The sequence below is a fragment of the Nesoenas mayeri genome, assembly GCF_963082525.1.
Source record: "Nesoenas mayeri genome assembly, chromosome: 3".
Taxonomy (NCBI): Eukaryota; Metazoa; Chordata; class Aves; order Columbiformes; family Columbidae; genus Nesoenas; species Nesoenas mayeri.
The window spans coordinates 109,804,829-109,821,562 of NC_137544.1; the positions used below are offsets into that span (position 1 = coordinate 109,804,829).

General features: G+C 46.8%; 1 protein-coding gene across 1 annotated transcript in view; it reads left to right on the top strand.

Annotated features, from left to right (window-relative positions):
* LOC308038717 (tau-tubulin kinase 1-like) overlaps window positions 1–7,695 on the top strand; it is a gene marked incomplete at both ends in the record, with an annotated part of 33,167 nt that extends 25,472 nt beyond the window's left edge. Inside the window, 5 exon segments of the mRNA XM_080341492.1 lie at window positions 4,597–4,741; window positions 4,744–6,154; window positions 7,261–7,447; window positions 7,449–7,537; window positions 7,539–7,695. Of these exon segments, the coding sequence (XP_080197618.1) occupies window positions 4,597–4,741; window positions 4,744–6,154; window positions 7,261–7,447; window positions 7,449–7,537; window positions 7,539–7,695 (1,989 nt within the window).
* Window positions 7,696–16,734: the final 9,039 nt, after the last annotated feature.

Below are 16,734 nucleotides of genomic sequence, written 5' to 3' on the forward strand. Positions count from 1 at the left end.
TCCGAAACAAGCTTAGTCTATGTTGGCAGAGGACAATGTCACTTCCAGGATATGCTAAGGTCCTGATAGTATCCAAATCAAAGCTGCTACACGCAAGACCGAACTACGGCTCTTGCTGTGTGTGTGTCATCTGCATCTCTCAGGACTAAGGCCTCTTCACATTCCCAATGGAACATATTGGGAACTTGATTTCCGCTTCTCAGGCTTTCCAGCTCCCATGAAGAATCTCAGGGACGAGCATATCCTTCCTTTGCATTACCTTGTGTTACCTGTTAGACTTCTGTTGCTGCTAAACAGGAGGTAGTCCAAACCATATTTATCCAATCGCTATTCAAGTAGGAGCTGAATGTGGGTTTCTGTAGTAATTTCTACTGAGAGGAGACAAAAGCTGTAGATAACCTGTTGTACTTCCTGGCTTGCTTGAGAAACTTCATCTGCTGAGAGTTGAGTTTGCTTGAAGCAGAGGATCTCAGGAACGTCCCTTTCAAGCAGGTCTTCAGGCTTGGGAGGCACAGCAGAAGGGCTTCCTCAAGTTGCTAGAAGTCCTCATCAGTTTGTTAGAGGCAGAAGATTTGAAGAACCAGTGGAAGTTTGTCTCAGGGGAGGGCAGCAGGGAGATGGAGCAGAAGCAGCCTGCTGTAGGTTTAAAGGCAATGCTGAGTAGGGAGTCATTTGGAAGGATGTAGTTTACTAAAGGGATCCAAAGCTTATTTTCCTTGAGTCTTTTTATTCTTCCTGTATCTAATCCCTTTAGAGCCTAAGGTCAACCCCTTTTTGTACTGCAATAACACTGTAATATATGCTTGCATTAATTCTTTTTGCACACTGAGCATGCAAGACCAATTTAAAGCTTTTTTCAGAAGAAAAACACTGTACGATTGTGTATATAGAAATACTGAGAGAGAATTTTAATTCTGTCTCCTGTATAAATGCATGCATTGATTACCTGTATGTAGACCATGCTGTAAATGCTGCATAGTACTATACATATGCTGCATAGTACATAGTACTGTAAAATCCTACACTTGAAACTACAATGAACAGGCAATGTAATCAAAAACAAACAAACAAACAGAAGAACAGAAGCTGTGCAATGGATTTTGTGCCTTTTTTAAATCCATGTATGTAGGAATATGAAAGAGCTCTGGTAGAACAGAGAGAGTTTTATTATTGTTTACTAATGTGATCGCTGAAAACTCACAGTTAAGACAGATCTGGAAATAGAAACAAAGTTCTGTGACTGTTGGAGATGTGTTTAATGTACTTTGGGAAGGCCACGCTCTGAGATCAATTTACATAAATTTAGGCTAGTATCAATTTCACTTGAACCCAGTCATATCACAGCAGCAGGTTGCAACTAGCCCGAACTTATGAAAGTTTTTAGAGCTCTGCCTTGATGGTTACCAGCATCCAAACTGGCTAAACTTAAGCTAGTACAATTCAACACCTATGAACACAGCAGAAACAATTTATCACATTTCTCTTGGTTTCTTCCACTGAGCATCCTCCACTGGCTGGCAGCATGGTCTGCACAGGGTGGTTGGATGGCTGTCTCCCATCAGCCATTTGACAAGGCATTTAAGAACATCTGGTAAACTTCCAGTCCCTCCACTCCCCGAAACCCCAGGGAAGCAGATGCAAAATTGTGGTTGTTCTGCAAGTAACATTCTCCTGCCTGGGCTGCTCAGTGGATCCGACCGTGCTGCTTTCATTGTGACTCACATCTGAAAGCAGTCGCCACTGAAGAGCGGCATGTGGTCCAACCCCTATTGCTGTTGGTCTGTCTGGCATCAGGTTGGAAGAGGAGACATGGTGACAGACCCTGCCTGCTTTGGTGTGAATTGCACAGTTACTAATTCAGTGTTTTTCTGAAAGGGGCTGGAGAGGGAGGCTGCAGGCAGTAGGTGCATGCAAAGGCTCTGGTACCTGTGGAAAGGGTGCTGGAAACCTTCCCGCTTGCAGAAGAAGTACAAGACCCCAACTCCTCACAGACAGAAAGCAGTTTGTGCAGGCAGGTGACGGCCTGGGAGGAAGAGCTGGGATTTGGTTGTGGTCTCTGACTTACAGGATTGTACAGTGTGTGAGTCTCTTTTTTCTCCTGGGAATTGTATGGAGAGTCAGGATTCTTACGAGTCTGCCTCTAGCAGGGTCCAAAGCCCATCTCCTCTGTGATAAACACCTTAAAGCGCATTTTGGTTTGCTTCTGTAAGACTGTTGGTATGTGGGACATGTGCATCTTTGAAACACTGCGGAAGGATGCATGGATACCATAGAGCCATCCATGCCACTGGCACATGGATGATGCATGGATGCCACTGGCTGAGAGATGATTCAGAACAAGGTCTGAAACAGAATGGTAGATGGAACGGATGCAGTATTTCCTAGTTTTATGTTAGCCAAATATTGTGATCTTTTTCTTGTACCAGGTGTTTTTTTTTTGTTGTTTGGTTTGGGTTTTTTTTAGTTTTGTTGTTTTGGTTTGGTTTGCTTTGGTTTTGGTTTTGTTTCACAAATTATTGCATTTAAAATGTTTAAAACCAAGAGATGGGAGAAAAATGATAATCTGAAATTCTACAGTCTAAGAGAAAATTGATTAGGCTCACCTGAGAAACTGTTCCCTTTCCCCCATGTCAGTGCAGAGCTTCTGGAGACGGCAGACTTTTCTGGTGAATGCCAGGCCCACTCTGTGCGGTGCCACAGACTGCTCTGCTGTGGGGGTGTAGGCACAGACAAGCTATAGGGTCTTTTCTCTATGCATTCAAGAGCTGTAAGACCACCAGAAAGCCATACAGGCATGGCAAGTGCTGTCATCACTCCATATTGCTAAAGGGACCTGGGCAGAGTGTGCGTGACTTGGCATGAGGCAGGATACAGAGGAGCGCATTAACAATCTGGATGTTGGTACTGCTCTTGAACCCACCAGCATGAGTCTGCTCTGTGCTGCTGTCTGAGAAGAACACATCTGGCTACATTCTTGGTGACAAGGGGACCTGGGAACTTCTAGTGCATGGTTGTAAACTTGCTGTGACAAGTGTTGCCAGCAGGTCAGGGGAGGTTCTCCTCCCCCTCTACTCTGTCCTGGTGAGGCCGCATCTGCAGTACCGTGGCCAGTTCTGGGCTTCCCAGTTTAAGAAGGACAAGGAATTACTGCAGGGAGTCCACCAGAGAGCTACAAAGATTGTTAGGAGTCTGGAGCATCTTTCTTATGAGGAATGGCTGAGAGATCTGGGTCTGTTCAGTCTGGAGAAAAGAAGGCTTAGAGGGGACCTTATTTAGACTCATAAGTATTTCCAGGATGAGTGTCAAGAGGATAGGACCAGACTCTTTGCAGTTGTGCCCAACAATAGGATGAGGGGCAACAGGCACAGATTGAAACATAGAAGGTTCCATGTAAACATGAGGAGAAACTTCTTTCCTTTGAGGGTGACAGAGCACTGCAACAGGCTGCCCAGAGAGGTTGTGGAATCTCCTTCTCTGGAGACATTCAAAACCCACCTGGACACATTCCTGTGTGATCTGCTCTGGCTGAATCTGCTTTAGCAGGTGGGTTGGACTAGATGATCTCCAGAGGTCCCTTTGAACCCCAAATATTCTGTAATTCCGTGGAGATTGCACCTTTGCTGATTTTTGCAGTATTTGCAGCATCACTGGGATGTAGAAACTGATGCTTCTGTGGTTTTAATTTGCAACTAATAGTTAATTAGACTAAACTTCAATGGACATTTATTTTGTCTATTTATTTTGCGATTTTTTTGCTTATTTTGCTTATTTGTTCAAGTGTGTGCATGTGTGTGTGAGTTGCTGCTTTTCTGTTGGTATTGTATCATTTCACAACCTACCTTTGGTGCCTTATGGGCCATATCTCCACCACAGACTGCTACTCAAGAATGACCATCTGTTCTGTGCTCCCATTGCTTTTAATTTTTGGACATCTCAGAGTCTAATAATGATACTTTATATGTCAGCTTTCATGACTTAACTTGCTAATCATTTTAGTGAAAGCTGAAGGAGCCTGTAAGAGTCAGAAGTATGAGTTGCTGGAGGGATGTGAGAGCAGGAGCGAGGGATGAATAGCATAGAGGGGAACACAGGAGCACTAAAAGGGTATTGCCCCCAAGACAATGGTGGATAATATGGAAAAGTCATCAGCAAATGTAGCTGGCCCTGAGGGGCCCCTTGAGTTCACCATGGCCTAGGAATGAAAGAGAGTTGCTGAATGGTTCCAGTAAGGAAGAAGTGAATATGTAAATATTTAAATATTGCAATACATATATATAAATACTGAAGAAGACTGGTAAACATGAAAAAAATCCTGAGGAAATGCTTGCAAAAATCTCTTTTAGGTCCAGGTAAAGGCTGCTAACAAAGGAACTCCTTTGGCACATTTTTCTGCCTTCATTTATGAGTATGTGTGAATCTCTCTAAGGTTTGTATGAATTAAATGATTGAGGGATCACTGCTCAGGCATGTATTTTGAAAGTGTCATGGACTAGAACCTTTCGACTGATGCTTCCCACTGCTCTTGATTCTGATGTCTGTGTCCATGCTATGTCTGAATACTAACCTTTTTCTTTTGTCACATGTGTCTTCTTGCAGGCATATATGCTGAAGTCATTTGAAATGAATGATCTGCCCAAGGCAGTGCCTTTCGGTTTGCCTTATCAAGACTTCAGAAAAGATATGTCGGACTACTGGGAAAAGCCTAAGGTATCCCAGCGGATAAAGAAAGTTGATTTCTCAAATGTCTGCAACCTTATCTGGAAATAAATGGAAAAGAGGAGGAGGAGGAAGAAGACAATGAGGAAGAAGACGAGGAGGAGGAAGAGGAGGAAGGGGATGAGATTGATATGCACAATGGTTCCAGCAGTGGCCTGAGTCAAAAAAGCACAGAGCGCAGCCAGGAGTGTGCACCCTCCACACTCCTGGCTGATGACCAGAAGGGATCCAAGGGTCGTGCTTCCACTGCTGGTGGGGACCTGGAGCTGGAGGAAGGCTCCAAAACACTAGTGCTATTTTCGCCCGGTGATCTGAAAGAGTCTCCAGTGACCACAGACTTGGTTCCAGAAGTTGATCTGGGCACTCTTGCTGCACTGACTCCTCAGAGTGAGCGGCCACAGCCTATGGGTAGCCAACTGGATGTATCCGAGCCAGGGACCCTCTCTTCAGTCCTTAAATCTGAACCAAAGCCCCCCGTGACAGTGGCTACAGCTTCCTCCTCCTTTACCAAAGTTGAGCGCACATTTGTTCATATTGCTGAAAAGACCCACTTACATGTCATGTCTTCCAGTGGTGAGCTGATGAGGCATGAGGAGAACTGCCCTCCGGGCCAGTTTGAGGAGGTCATTATTGAAGAAGAGCTGGAGGACAACCTGGTGCAGATAGAGAATGAAAGCATACATTCAGGACTGGAAGGGGCACAGACAGAGAGCTCTGCGCTTTCAGCTAATCACATTGAAACCACCTCAGAAACAGCAGGGGAGCAGCTGGCCCTTCCCAATGCTGAAGCAAAGCCTCTCAAAGACAAGCCAGAGCTCTCTGACAAAGTGTCACTCTCGCTGGATTTGGATGAGCCTGGTAAGGTGGTGACAAGGGATCCTGACCTTGAGAAGTCAGCACTGGTGGCAGAACACCTGAAACGAGCAGAGATCCTCTTCAACACACAGCATAAAGGCCCCAGGAGGCCTCTTGGTTCCAGGTATAGAAGTCGAATACCCATTTTGTTCTCTGAGGAGGACACTGGCTCAGACCTTTCAACATCACTTTCTGCCAAAGAGAGGCTTTATAAGAGGGCAAAGCAACCTGACTTGGCTCGCTTCGTGACGGAGAAGAGGCAAAACCGCCTTCTTCGGCTGGCCTCAGGGGCCTCCTCCTCAGCATCCTCCAGCGACGAGAGGCAGCGGGCTTCAGAAACCCTCTCAGCCACTGGTTCTGAGGAGGACACACATGACTCTGATGACTCAGTCCCAAGGAAGGCTGGGAAAGAGAAGGCTGCCCCCCTGGGGAAAGAAGAAAGACCCATAAGCACAAAGAGCAGAATTCCTCGGCCCATCACACCAGTGAAAACAACGCTAGAGGCGGCAAAGTCTGAGAGCTCCATGGCTGTTGCAATGGCCATGCTATGTAGCTCCCCACAGGATGCGGCTCTTGCCTACAGGTAAGACCAAAATGCTGAGCAATGCAAAATGTTGGACTTGTTAAGGAGGTGCAGCCAGGACTTTGCTCACCTCCTACTGCTTTACCTTTCACTTGGGTTGAATGAGCGGTCCATCCCTGTTTCCTACAGTAATTTCAGCTCACTGATGTGTGAAATTGCCACCTCTCTGCCTTCTTTGGCTCAGTCTGGCCAAAGGGCCAAAGCCCTCTTCTCTTGCCCTGGCTTTGAGGCCTTCTTCCATTCCACAAGCTCGTTCATTTGGTCTGATCCTGCTAATAGCAGAGCCCTCCCATGTTGAGCTCTCAGTTTTGCAGCATACTTGGCACAGTTGTGACTGACCTGGCTATTGTGATTAGAGCTCCAAGGGCTGCAAGGTTGCCAGTTGTGATTGCCTCAGAAGATGGCCAGCATGCAAAGAGGTGGAGAGAGGGAGATGTACGTGCATGGGCTCTGTCAGTGACCCAGAACAGCGCGGACCACCTCCACATGGTCTGAGTTCCTACATATCCCTGTGTCTTGGGATTTTTTTGTAGGTACTTTGTTCTCTATCACGTAAGCACAGACATATAAGGGGAAGTGGGCCTTCTGAATTCTACAGTGTTTGGTTTTTCTTCCTGAACTTGGGTCTGGAGGTCCAGCCCAGGAGCAGAGATGCTGATGTGGCTCTGCCACAGGTCCAGCAAATTCTGCTCTTTCAGAGGTGTGGGGTGAAAGGCGGGCATCCCTGTGGGTTGGTTTATCTACCAGTAGTTACTGTCAGAGGCCAGCTGGTGCAATCCAGCTCATCCCCACATTCCCAGATTGTACCTCCTACCTTGAAAGAAGTTGCTACATCCATGCTGCATGTCAAGAAGAGTCACAGATATGTGCTATTGGCCAAACCATGCCTGTGCATTGTCTCAGGGAGCACTAGAGCATCGGGGCCAACACTAGTTAACAGCACGAGTGTTCAAACCAGTGCCCTGTCTTGTCCACAGCAAAACTCCTGTCATCCTGGTGCTGGAGACTTCTTATAATTGCTCAGCAACATTCATGCCAAACTTGCCAGGAGCCCTAAGCCCCTTGCAGAAATTCCCTTTCATCCTCCCTTTTCTCTTCCTCTGCAGGCTTCAGGCACAGAGACCACCTGGAAGTGTCCCAAACCAGCGGCGAACTACACAGACACAAAGTCGGCTTCCTCCTTCGCTGAGCTCCACTTCTCTTCCTCCACGGAGCAGCTCATGGAGGTCCAGCTGTGGATCTCCCCTCAGAGCCCCTCAGAGCCCTGTCCTTCCTTCAAGAAACCCCAGTGCTTTCTCCCAGAAGCCTGCTGCCACCTTGGAGGGAAAATCCTTCTCCCTGCCAAAAGCATAAGCCAGGGACTGCTCTCCAGCGCGTTTCTCCTTCCCCCTCAGCGTGCAGCTCAGGCCCTGCGGCTGACAGGGGATTCCCTGACCTCTCCTGGTGTGGCCAAAAAGCAACAAAGAGCAAAAACCCAGACTCAGAGTCCAGCAACCAAAGGAAAGCAAGTGTCCCTGGAGAGTAAGGCTGCTGCCAGATAATGGTCTTCTTCTGCCAGCCCTGGGTAACTTCAGCATATAGTATACAGCTGAGATGCTGCAGCACAGCCTTCCGTGCTGGACCCACGAGTGTATAGCAGTAGCTGTAGTTCAATGCTTCACACACTCTCACCCCACACAGTTGTGATCAGCTCCCGAGGGTCTGAGAGCATCTGAGCCACAGAACCTTCTTCAAGGGAGACATCCAGCCTGCAGCTCACGCTTGCTAATGCACAGCACCAAGCAGCAACCCAGGCAGCCTGCCTAGTGCCTAAGTCCCCTTCGTCCCCAGGCATTCCCCTCTCTCTAGCAATACCAGTCACCAACACCAACCCTGACTTTGGAAAGAGGAGCAGAGATGATGAGAGGAAGGTCTGCTGGACAGGAAGGCTCCTGTTCTGCAGGCAGATCTCTCCTCTCTTGTGTCTGGGAAAATGCTAGCCTTGGCCTCCACCATCTACCTGAGTGCTGGCTCACTTCCTGTCACCTGTGTTAGCAAAGGATTGTCACCAGCTTAGCCAAGAAGGATGAATGCATCCTTGTGTGCTGAGATAAGAGCAGGGGCAGGCTGAAGCAGGGGGTCTTCTTTCCAGGGATGCCTCTGCAGGTGTGAATAGGAGACAGGCAGGTCTTGCTACCTGCTCCAGTGTGTCCCACAGAGGAGGCCATCTGGCATTTCTGCTCAGCGACACGGCTGCTCTTTCAGTAGATTCCTCTGTGGTGAATAGTTAGATAGTAGTAGGGCGGTATGGGCAGCTTGCTGGGAAATCAAGAGTGCTTGCTAATTGATGTAGAAGGGAGCACACTGCAGCTGCTTCTGTCTCCAATACCAAACTGTGATCTGTGGAGACCATACCTCCCAACATGCGTGGTTCCTCTCGAGCCGAGTGTGGTTGGTGCCATAGGACTATAGTCCACCAAACACAGCTCCATGCTGAAGATGCAAATAGTCACTGGATGCCTTTGGCTTAGGTGCCCCTTGCACCTAAATTCCTTGTGCTATTATTGTCATGATCTTGGTGTTTGTGAATTTTGGCACTGTGGTTTCAGCCACAGCTCCCCTGCAGGGAAGGGTGGGAAATTATCCTGTAGCACAGGCAAAAGCTGCTGCTTTCTGAGGAGGTTTGCTAGCATGCCATGGGAACCTTGTGCGTTTCTGTCTAAGAGTACAGTGGACTGAGTTGTGGAGGTCACGTTTATGTGTTTCCCAGTGCTCAGCTCTTCCACACAACAATGGGAGTGTAAAAGCAAGGGCTGTATTCTTCAAGTAATATTATCAGAGCAGAAGCTTAGTGTTCCGCTAGAAATAAATTAACCAAGGTTTTAGCCCCCGGACTAATTAGGAATGTTTGAAAATGAAAGCCAGCGTGACTAATACCTGTCTGAGCTTAGTGAGATCTTGTAGCCACAAAATTTTCTCAATGTCTTGCAGGGGTAAACACTCCAGACCCAAATACTTTGGATCCCGCACCATTGACTTGCCTAAAAGATGTTTTGCATGAGGCAGAACAAAAATACGACTGTTCTGTACACCCATCCCCACAGCTGCATATTTACTCTTTGCAGACAACAAAGCTTGATAGGGGTGTCTGGACAATAATAACCTTGATTCATTTGAACATATATACAAAGAGTCACACTGATGGCCATTGAATCTGAGGAATCCTGAAGTTGTTTACATCTACAGGAACTGTTCTGGAAAGGAGCATGAGAGCTGTGATGGGGTGGCTGCGAGAACAGGGTACTCTGTGGACATCTGAACAGATTCCAGAAAGCCAGTGAATTATTTCCAGCACAGAAAACATCATCTGTTCCTAGTGTTGTTTGACAGGGCTGGGCTAATGGTGCAGCTGGCTCCACAGAGATCTGGGCCTGGCATGAGTTGTCTCTCCTTGTGGTTGTGCTACCAGCCTCATTGATCCAGCACAGTCCTGCATCCCTGCTGTCCCTGGCACAGAGGGGAGCAGGAGAGTGTGTCAAAAGCAGCGTGCTCCCTCAGTTATTTCTGATGAGAAAGAGCTGTAATGGAAGTGAAAGCTGACTGACTGCAGCAATGATTCCTCCCCAGACAGCCTGTGCAGGAGGTACCAGGTGCTGTTACTACTGAAAGGCTTCTAAGAGTAATTCTTGCAGGGCCTGACTGTCCTCCTGTGTCCCACAGGCTTGGGTGTGCAGACCTGCTCTCCTTCCCAGTAGCAAGTGATGCTGTGATCCTGGTTGGGTGTCACATTGCCTCTTTCATTCCTTCACTGACGTTATTTTTACAGGAGTTTCAGTGCTGGGCTCTTCCAGTCAAGTGGATTTCAAGAATTTGGTAACAAGAGGTGTCCCACACAGCTGCATTTTTCTGGCAGACGTGGTCAGAGGGATGCTTGCAAGCCCCCTGTTAACAGCCCTGTTAGTGTGCTGCAGCAGGTGATGTCTGGATCCTTATTTCAGGTATCAGCAGAGGGACACAGGAAAGCCCCTGCCATGTGGGTACTGCTCTGGATCTCCTCCCTGGCTCTGATTTTCAAGGTTCTGCCCTTCAGTTGCTCAGTGGTGAGTGTGAACTCACGGTACGCCTGAGATCAGGGTGCACAGCACACCCTGCTTGCAGAAGTTCCCATTCCTCTTGCGTTTCTCTCTGGAGGGATTTTCTGGCAGGCATGTGGACCAGCAGTGATGCTCTCTGTTAACATAACTGTATAAACTGGCCTGCAAAAGGGTCAACAACTCCTCCAGGTCCTCTCTTCTTCTTACCCCACCTTGCAGGGAGGCTTGGAGGACACCTGCCCTAGTTGGAGAAAACATGGGAGATCATTTTTAGGGACAGCAGGGGACAAGGCCTGTGCATCAAAACCTGGGTTAAGTGGTTGAGGTATGCCAGACAATTCAGTATGGCATCACAGGACTTGGTGGGCTGTCACATCACAGAAATGCAGGAGATGCAAAACCCTGCTGTTCCCTGCCCATGAAACATAGTGTGCAAGCTCCGTCAAGCCTTGAGGAAACACAAGGCTGCTCAAACATTGCTGTTGGTGCCTAGCTGCATCCTTGCTTCACTGCAAAGAAGAGAAGATCAAAGAGAAAACTGAGCTGAGCAAAGCAGGTGAAATGGCTAGGAGGAATAAAGAAAACTGGGGTAAGAGGAAGAGAAGCAGACTTCTCAGCACTTTTCCATGTTTGCAGGAATTTCTGTGAAGAGCCTGACGCTACGTGTGTTCCCCATGAGTGTGTTTGCTGCAGAATCTGTCATGACCAACTGCAGATGCTTGTGCTCATGTGCGTTTTGAAGTGACCCCTGAGACAGGCTGCCACCGTGCCTGCGTCTGTGCATACATGTACATGGGTGGTAGGAACAGAGAGGAGGAGCACTGTAGGGTCGTGTGTTGGGAGCAGAAGTGTCTTTGGGACTGCCAGGTATCATGAGATACTGCAAATGCTCTGTTGAGATGAGAGTCTTTGTGTTTCAGTAGCAAACATTTCTGAGTCAGTTTTCTTTGGAGTATGTGAGAGGCAGTAGACTTTGCTAGCCTTTTCTAAGTAAAGACTATCATATGTATTATTATAACAATATAAATAGTGCTCATTATATACATATGCCCTAGCACCGCTAGGCTAGTTTCACAAAGCACCTGGGAGTTTGCAACCACCTTTGATTCTGTCTGTTTGCCAGCTACTCAGTTGCATGCAAAGGAGTGAGCTGGGCTCCTGTACAGGCGCTTTTCCTTTTCTACGGGTCCCGGTTGGGTGCCCATGGCCTCACTGTGTGCCAGCTCCCATGGTCTCCTGCAGAACCCTGAATGGTTGTATTGCCCTCCTTCAGCCTGTCGCTGTGCTCCAAGGGGCTGGGACCATGCTGATTGTAACAGCAGAGCCAGTTGGCCTGAAGGCAGGTTGGCAGTATCTCCATGTGCATTGGGGTTGGTATCTTTGTGAGGCCAGAGAATAGCCCTGGTTGCAACACTGTGGTGAACCGTGACCCCAAGCATAGCCAGGATCCCAGGAAATAACAGTGGTTTGTACACCATGACTGTCCTCTCCTCTGGTCCCTAATTTTACCTCCTCAAGTAGATCTTGTCTTCGAAGTCACTGTGTACTCCCTGCAGGTCAGTCCCTTTCTGGCTGGGGGCTTGAAGCCCTCCTGGTTTTCTACAAAGCTTGAGGCAAACTTGTCCACCAACTCATGCAGCAGACCCTCTATCATGCAGACTGGTGCTCTAGGTTATAAGGAAGAACATTATCCCTTTTATTTTTGGAGCTGCAAATGTCTGGTAAGCAGGTTTGAAGTATGTATTGATGATGCCCTCTGTGGTAAAAGGAGGAAGGGAGCTGCCACAACAAATCCAGAGGTGGGTTCCTGTTAGGTACCAAGCTGAGAACTCGTCTTAGCTGTTAAACTAGAGGAGGCTGCAGGGATGAGGTCTGACATGGGGTCGCTGCAAGGTGAGGCTTTGTTGGGCTCTTTTGATCCGTGTCAGACTCTGTCAATCTTTGTCAAGATCTGTCAGGTATTCTTGCCCTTATTCAGGAGTTGTCAGGCTCTGGCGGGCTTTTTCAGGTCTATCGGGCTCTGTTAGGCCATGTCAGGATTTGTAGGGCTCTGTCAGGTTTTGTCGGGCCCTGTTAGGTATTTACAAGATCTGTCAGGCTCCATTTGGCATTGTTGGGCTCTTTCAATCTTTGTTTGGCCCTACGGGGCTCCATTATGCTGTACTGAACTTCCGGTTTTGTGGCACTTTGTCCTCCTCTGTATGGCCCTGGCGGACTCTTTTGTTCACTGTCATGCACTGTTGGCATTTGTCGGGGCCTGTCGAATTTTCTCGGGCTCTATCAAACCCTCTTGGGCTCTGTTTGGCTCTGGCAGGCTTTGTCAGGCTCTGTCTGGCTTTGTCAGGCTCTGTCTGGCTTTGTCATGCTCCATAAGTGCTGCAAGGACTGGATGCTCTTGCAAGGCTTGTATTCACACTATTATCGCATATTCATTTTAATTTGGGGCAATTTCTAACATAGAAAGCATCTACTTTAAAAAGAATTGCATAAATCTAGGGTAAGGTTGATTTAGTTATTTCATGGTCTTTGCTGCCATCTAGCATCTTTTAGAGTACATGCAGTCTGTTTCAAGCGGAGCTTCGCGGGGGTTCTTTTCATTTGCCTGATGATTGACCTCTCCATGTTGGCAGCTCCCATCGGAAGCGCAACTAGTACACACATTAAGTAAATCATTAGTTTCTTACTTACAATACATTTATTAATTTCTACTAAAACATAATATAAGCAATCTGCTTCGATACAACTTAATCTTCTGTCTCTAGCTCGTCATGCAGGAGGATCTAAAATTTGAAAAATATCCCTAGAAGAGGCTTTCTTAAAAAGCTAGTGCTTATGTGACTGCACGTATGCAAGTTCATGTGTCTGTGAGTATACAGAGGTCAGCGTATGAATTTGAATGCTCACAAAAAGGCAAAGTGGTCCACTTTTCGTTGCGTGTGCACACGGGATTACTTTGTCACTTCAGAAGAGCGACAACCTGTGCACATGCAAAACTCCGTGTTGAAACACGTCTGCATGTGTTTTCGTAAACAATACAGTGTGCATGTTTAGAGAGTGGCATATATTCAGACGTGCCTACAGGCACACTTCTGAAAGCCCAGCACACAAGGGCTGAATGTCTGTACAAGCACTTGCACCAGTGTGCACGATCACAAATTTAGATGGAAGCATTTAATCTCACTGAAGCACCAATGTTTGCCTTCAACTATACTTCAGAAACAAAGTTGTGAACAGATGCTCTGCTCTTTATTCTCTGTCCAGTATGTTTTCTTGTATTTCTCTTTTCGATTGCTGGCTTAGCATTTTTGGTTTTTTTTTTTTTTATGACTACGTACACCAAAAGACCGAGATAGCGTAGGAAAATTTGCCATCTACCTTCTTCAGTGTTGGAACCTAGTGGCTGTCCCTTCTCTTTGTTCACGTGCACACATAGGATTCCTCACCCAAAAACATGCAGAAACCTTTCCACAAGTATCCAGTAAGTGCACCCACCACACCATGAATGCATACACAGCTAGAGAAAAGCACGCACATTTTCACACACTGACATATTAAGAATACCTGTGGCCACATACATGCACACTTCCGCAAGCACACCCTCTCGCATCTATTTACAGGAGGACGTACATGAAAAATGCACTTTCATGCTTGAGGGTAAACACGTCTGTTGATGGCTGGGATAGTGCACACAAGTTTAAATGGCTGCACGAGAATTCACTTTTGGAGGGTACCTGAGATATGAGCACGTTCTTGAACGACCCTGTGTGTGGAAGCATCTGTGCTTATAAATGCTTGTCTGTCCACATGCATGTGCCTTGTTGTAGGTTCCTTTTATGTTTAAGCTTGAGTGGGTGTACTGCGGAGCTGTTTGTTGGAAAGGTTCCACGTATGTCTAGTTGCACAGTCCTGCATTTCTCCTGTGGCCAGATGCAAGGGAGCTCTGCTAGTACAGAATCAGAGACAGACATCGGCAGAACTGAATGCTGTGCCATGGTACTTCTCTCCCATGGCAAACACTTCAGTGTCACCCAAGGAAATATGCTTAGCAATCAATCTACAAGAGAAATGAAAAAAAACCTTGTCATAACGAGCAAGAGCAGCAGAGCATCCCTTCACAAGCTTGTCCCGATATATAGCTGAGAGCAAACACTTGTGTGCTTGTGTGAGAGCCAGTGTCTTTCTTGTCACTGTCTGGTAGTTTTGCACAGTTACAGGTGGTGGCACTACTATTAACATCTAGGATACCTGCAGGCTTGAACCAGTGCAGGTAGAGACAGTGTCCCTGACAGCTGGTGTGCAGAAGCACCTGCCGAACCTATCCTTGTCTCCTCACGCATGTGAGTACATGTCTTTCTCTCCACACACATGGGTGTTAATTTCATTGCCTATGTGCATCTGCACTGGTGTTGGGCTCAACTCAGTGCGTTTGTTGACACTCTGTGTGTGTTGGTTGTGCCTGTGTGCAACAGAACAATCATGACACCTCAAGCGAACAGAGAAAATGGGAATCATCTAGGTAGAGGCAACAAAAGCAAAACAAGGCAGATTTGAAGTGTGTTTGATGTAGACGGTTTCCCTGCGCTGACTTTTCACAGTTATACCAGAAAAAATCTGAGAGGTAGATCTACCCGGGAAACGCTTCCAAAGAGGTCATTTAGCGAAAGACCAGCAGAGCCTGTGTGAAATGGCTGCATGTGTAGCCATTCGTGTATCAAACATCTGCATAGAAATGTGTCAGTCTGCACAGACATACATGTGATTGTACGATTATACACGATGGTAGGGGTGCAAACTTTTGGACATGGTCCTGTGTTTGTACACGCTTGTGAGACCTTCCATGGGGTGTATAGGCTTGTGCGTTTTTTTTGGAATGTTTTTTATATAAGAGCTGTAGCATATGCACAACTGTGAGTTTTTAGGGAGGAATTTCTGCATATATGGAGCTGACCTCTCCCCTGCTTGCATGTGGACACAGAAGCAATATGAATGGAAGCTGCTAAAGCAATGTAGACTGTTGATGAGGTACAAAGGACTAACCCATCATTAACCAATGACAAGATAAATGCTTTGTAACCACCTGCCTAACGAAGGGATATTTTTCAAATTTTAGATCCTCCCGTGTGACAAGCTGGACACAGAAGATTAAGTTGTATAGAAGCAGGGTTCTTAGCTTATGTTTGACTAGAAATTAAGAGATGTATTTTATGTAATGAACTAATCATTTACTCCATGTGTGTACCAGTTGCGCTTCAGAGGAGAACTGCTAACGTGGATCATCAGACGGATGAAAAGAGACAGAATCTCCGCCGAAACAGACCGCATGTTCTACAATTGACGCTAGATGGAAGTAAAGACCGTGAAATAACTAAACCTGTCTAACCCCGTGATACAGGGAATTCACCATTAATTAACTAACAATTAACTTACTAACATTAAAGACACTTAGACAGTTAACCCTTTAACCTACATCACTATTGCCTAGCCTTGCTTAGTTTTGTATAACTTATTGTACGAGAAACAGGACTTCCCTGGTGCCTTGCAAAGGTAATATTCCTTGGGTGCCTCCTTGGTGCATCCTTGGGTGAAGAAGATAGAAACTTGGGCACAGGACAGGAGATACGCCAGTTTTAACCAACTCAGCAGTCTGAGACCTAACCAAGTCATCACACTGGACCAAAGGTGAATGTGTACAGAGAAAGTGATCCTGGGTTCACCATCATTGGGCAACTCCAACCAGGGGGAGACGGAGGTGTAGACTGTGGATATGGTCTCCTGGAACTCATTGTAATATGAACCGCCTTCTTGGGGATAGGTTATAAGTATGTATAGGTGTTCCTAAAAACTTTCATGAGTATGTAACACTTCACTGTATTCAACCAAGCTCACAACTACTGTAAAACACACACGCGTTTTGAGTGAAGCTATTCCCTGTGTGTGTATGACGTTGTAAAATACATACCTTCCTTACAACCTCAAGGGTTGTAAGGTCATTTCCACGCCTCATTTTGGTGAGCCAGCCAGGAGGGCATTGTGCTTGGCTGCTTGGACAACTGAGGAGGTCGTCTTAGGCGTGCCCCAAAGTGTTTTTTGAAAGATCTCCACCTCTGTTGTTCATTGTGGGAGCAGACAAAAGACCCCTGGCCACGACAGCAGTTAAGGTATGTTGTAATAAAATTGCATTTAATTGCATGTGGCGGGGAGCCAGTAAACTGTAGAGAGACGTCTCATGCGTGGCCAGAGTTTCCGCAGTGGGAAAAGTACCTGAGTGGGAGCTGCTGTCTGTTTGTGGGCCAGCTGCAGCTGCTAGGGTTGTAAGGTCATTTCTGCACTTCACCTGGTTTATGTAATTCTTTCTTACTGTAGATGCTTTGTATGTTAAAAATTGCCCCAAATTAAAATGAATATGCAATAATTGTGTGAATACAAGCATCACAAGAGCGTCCAGTCCTTGCAGCACTTATGGAGCGTGACAAAGCCAGACAGAGCCTGACAAAGCCTGCCAGAGCC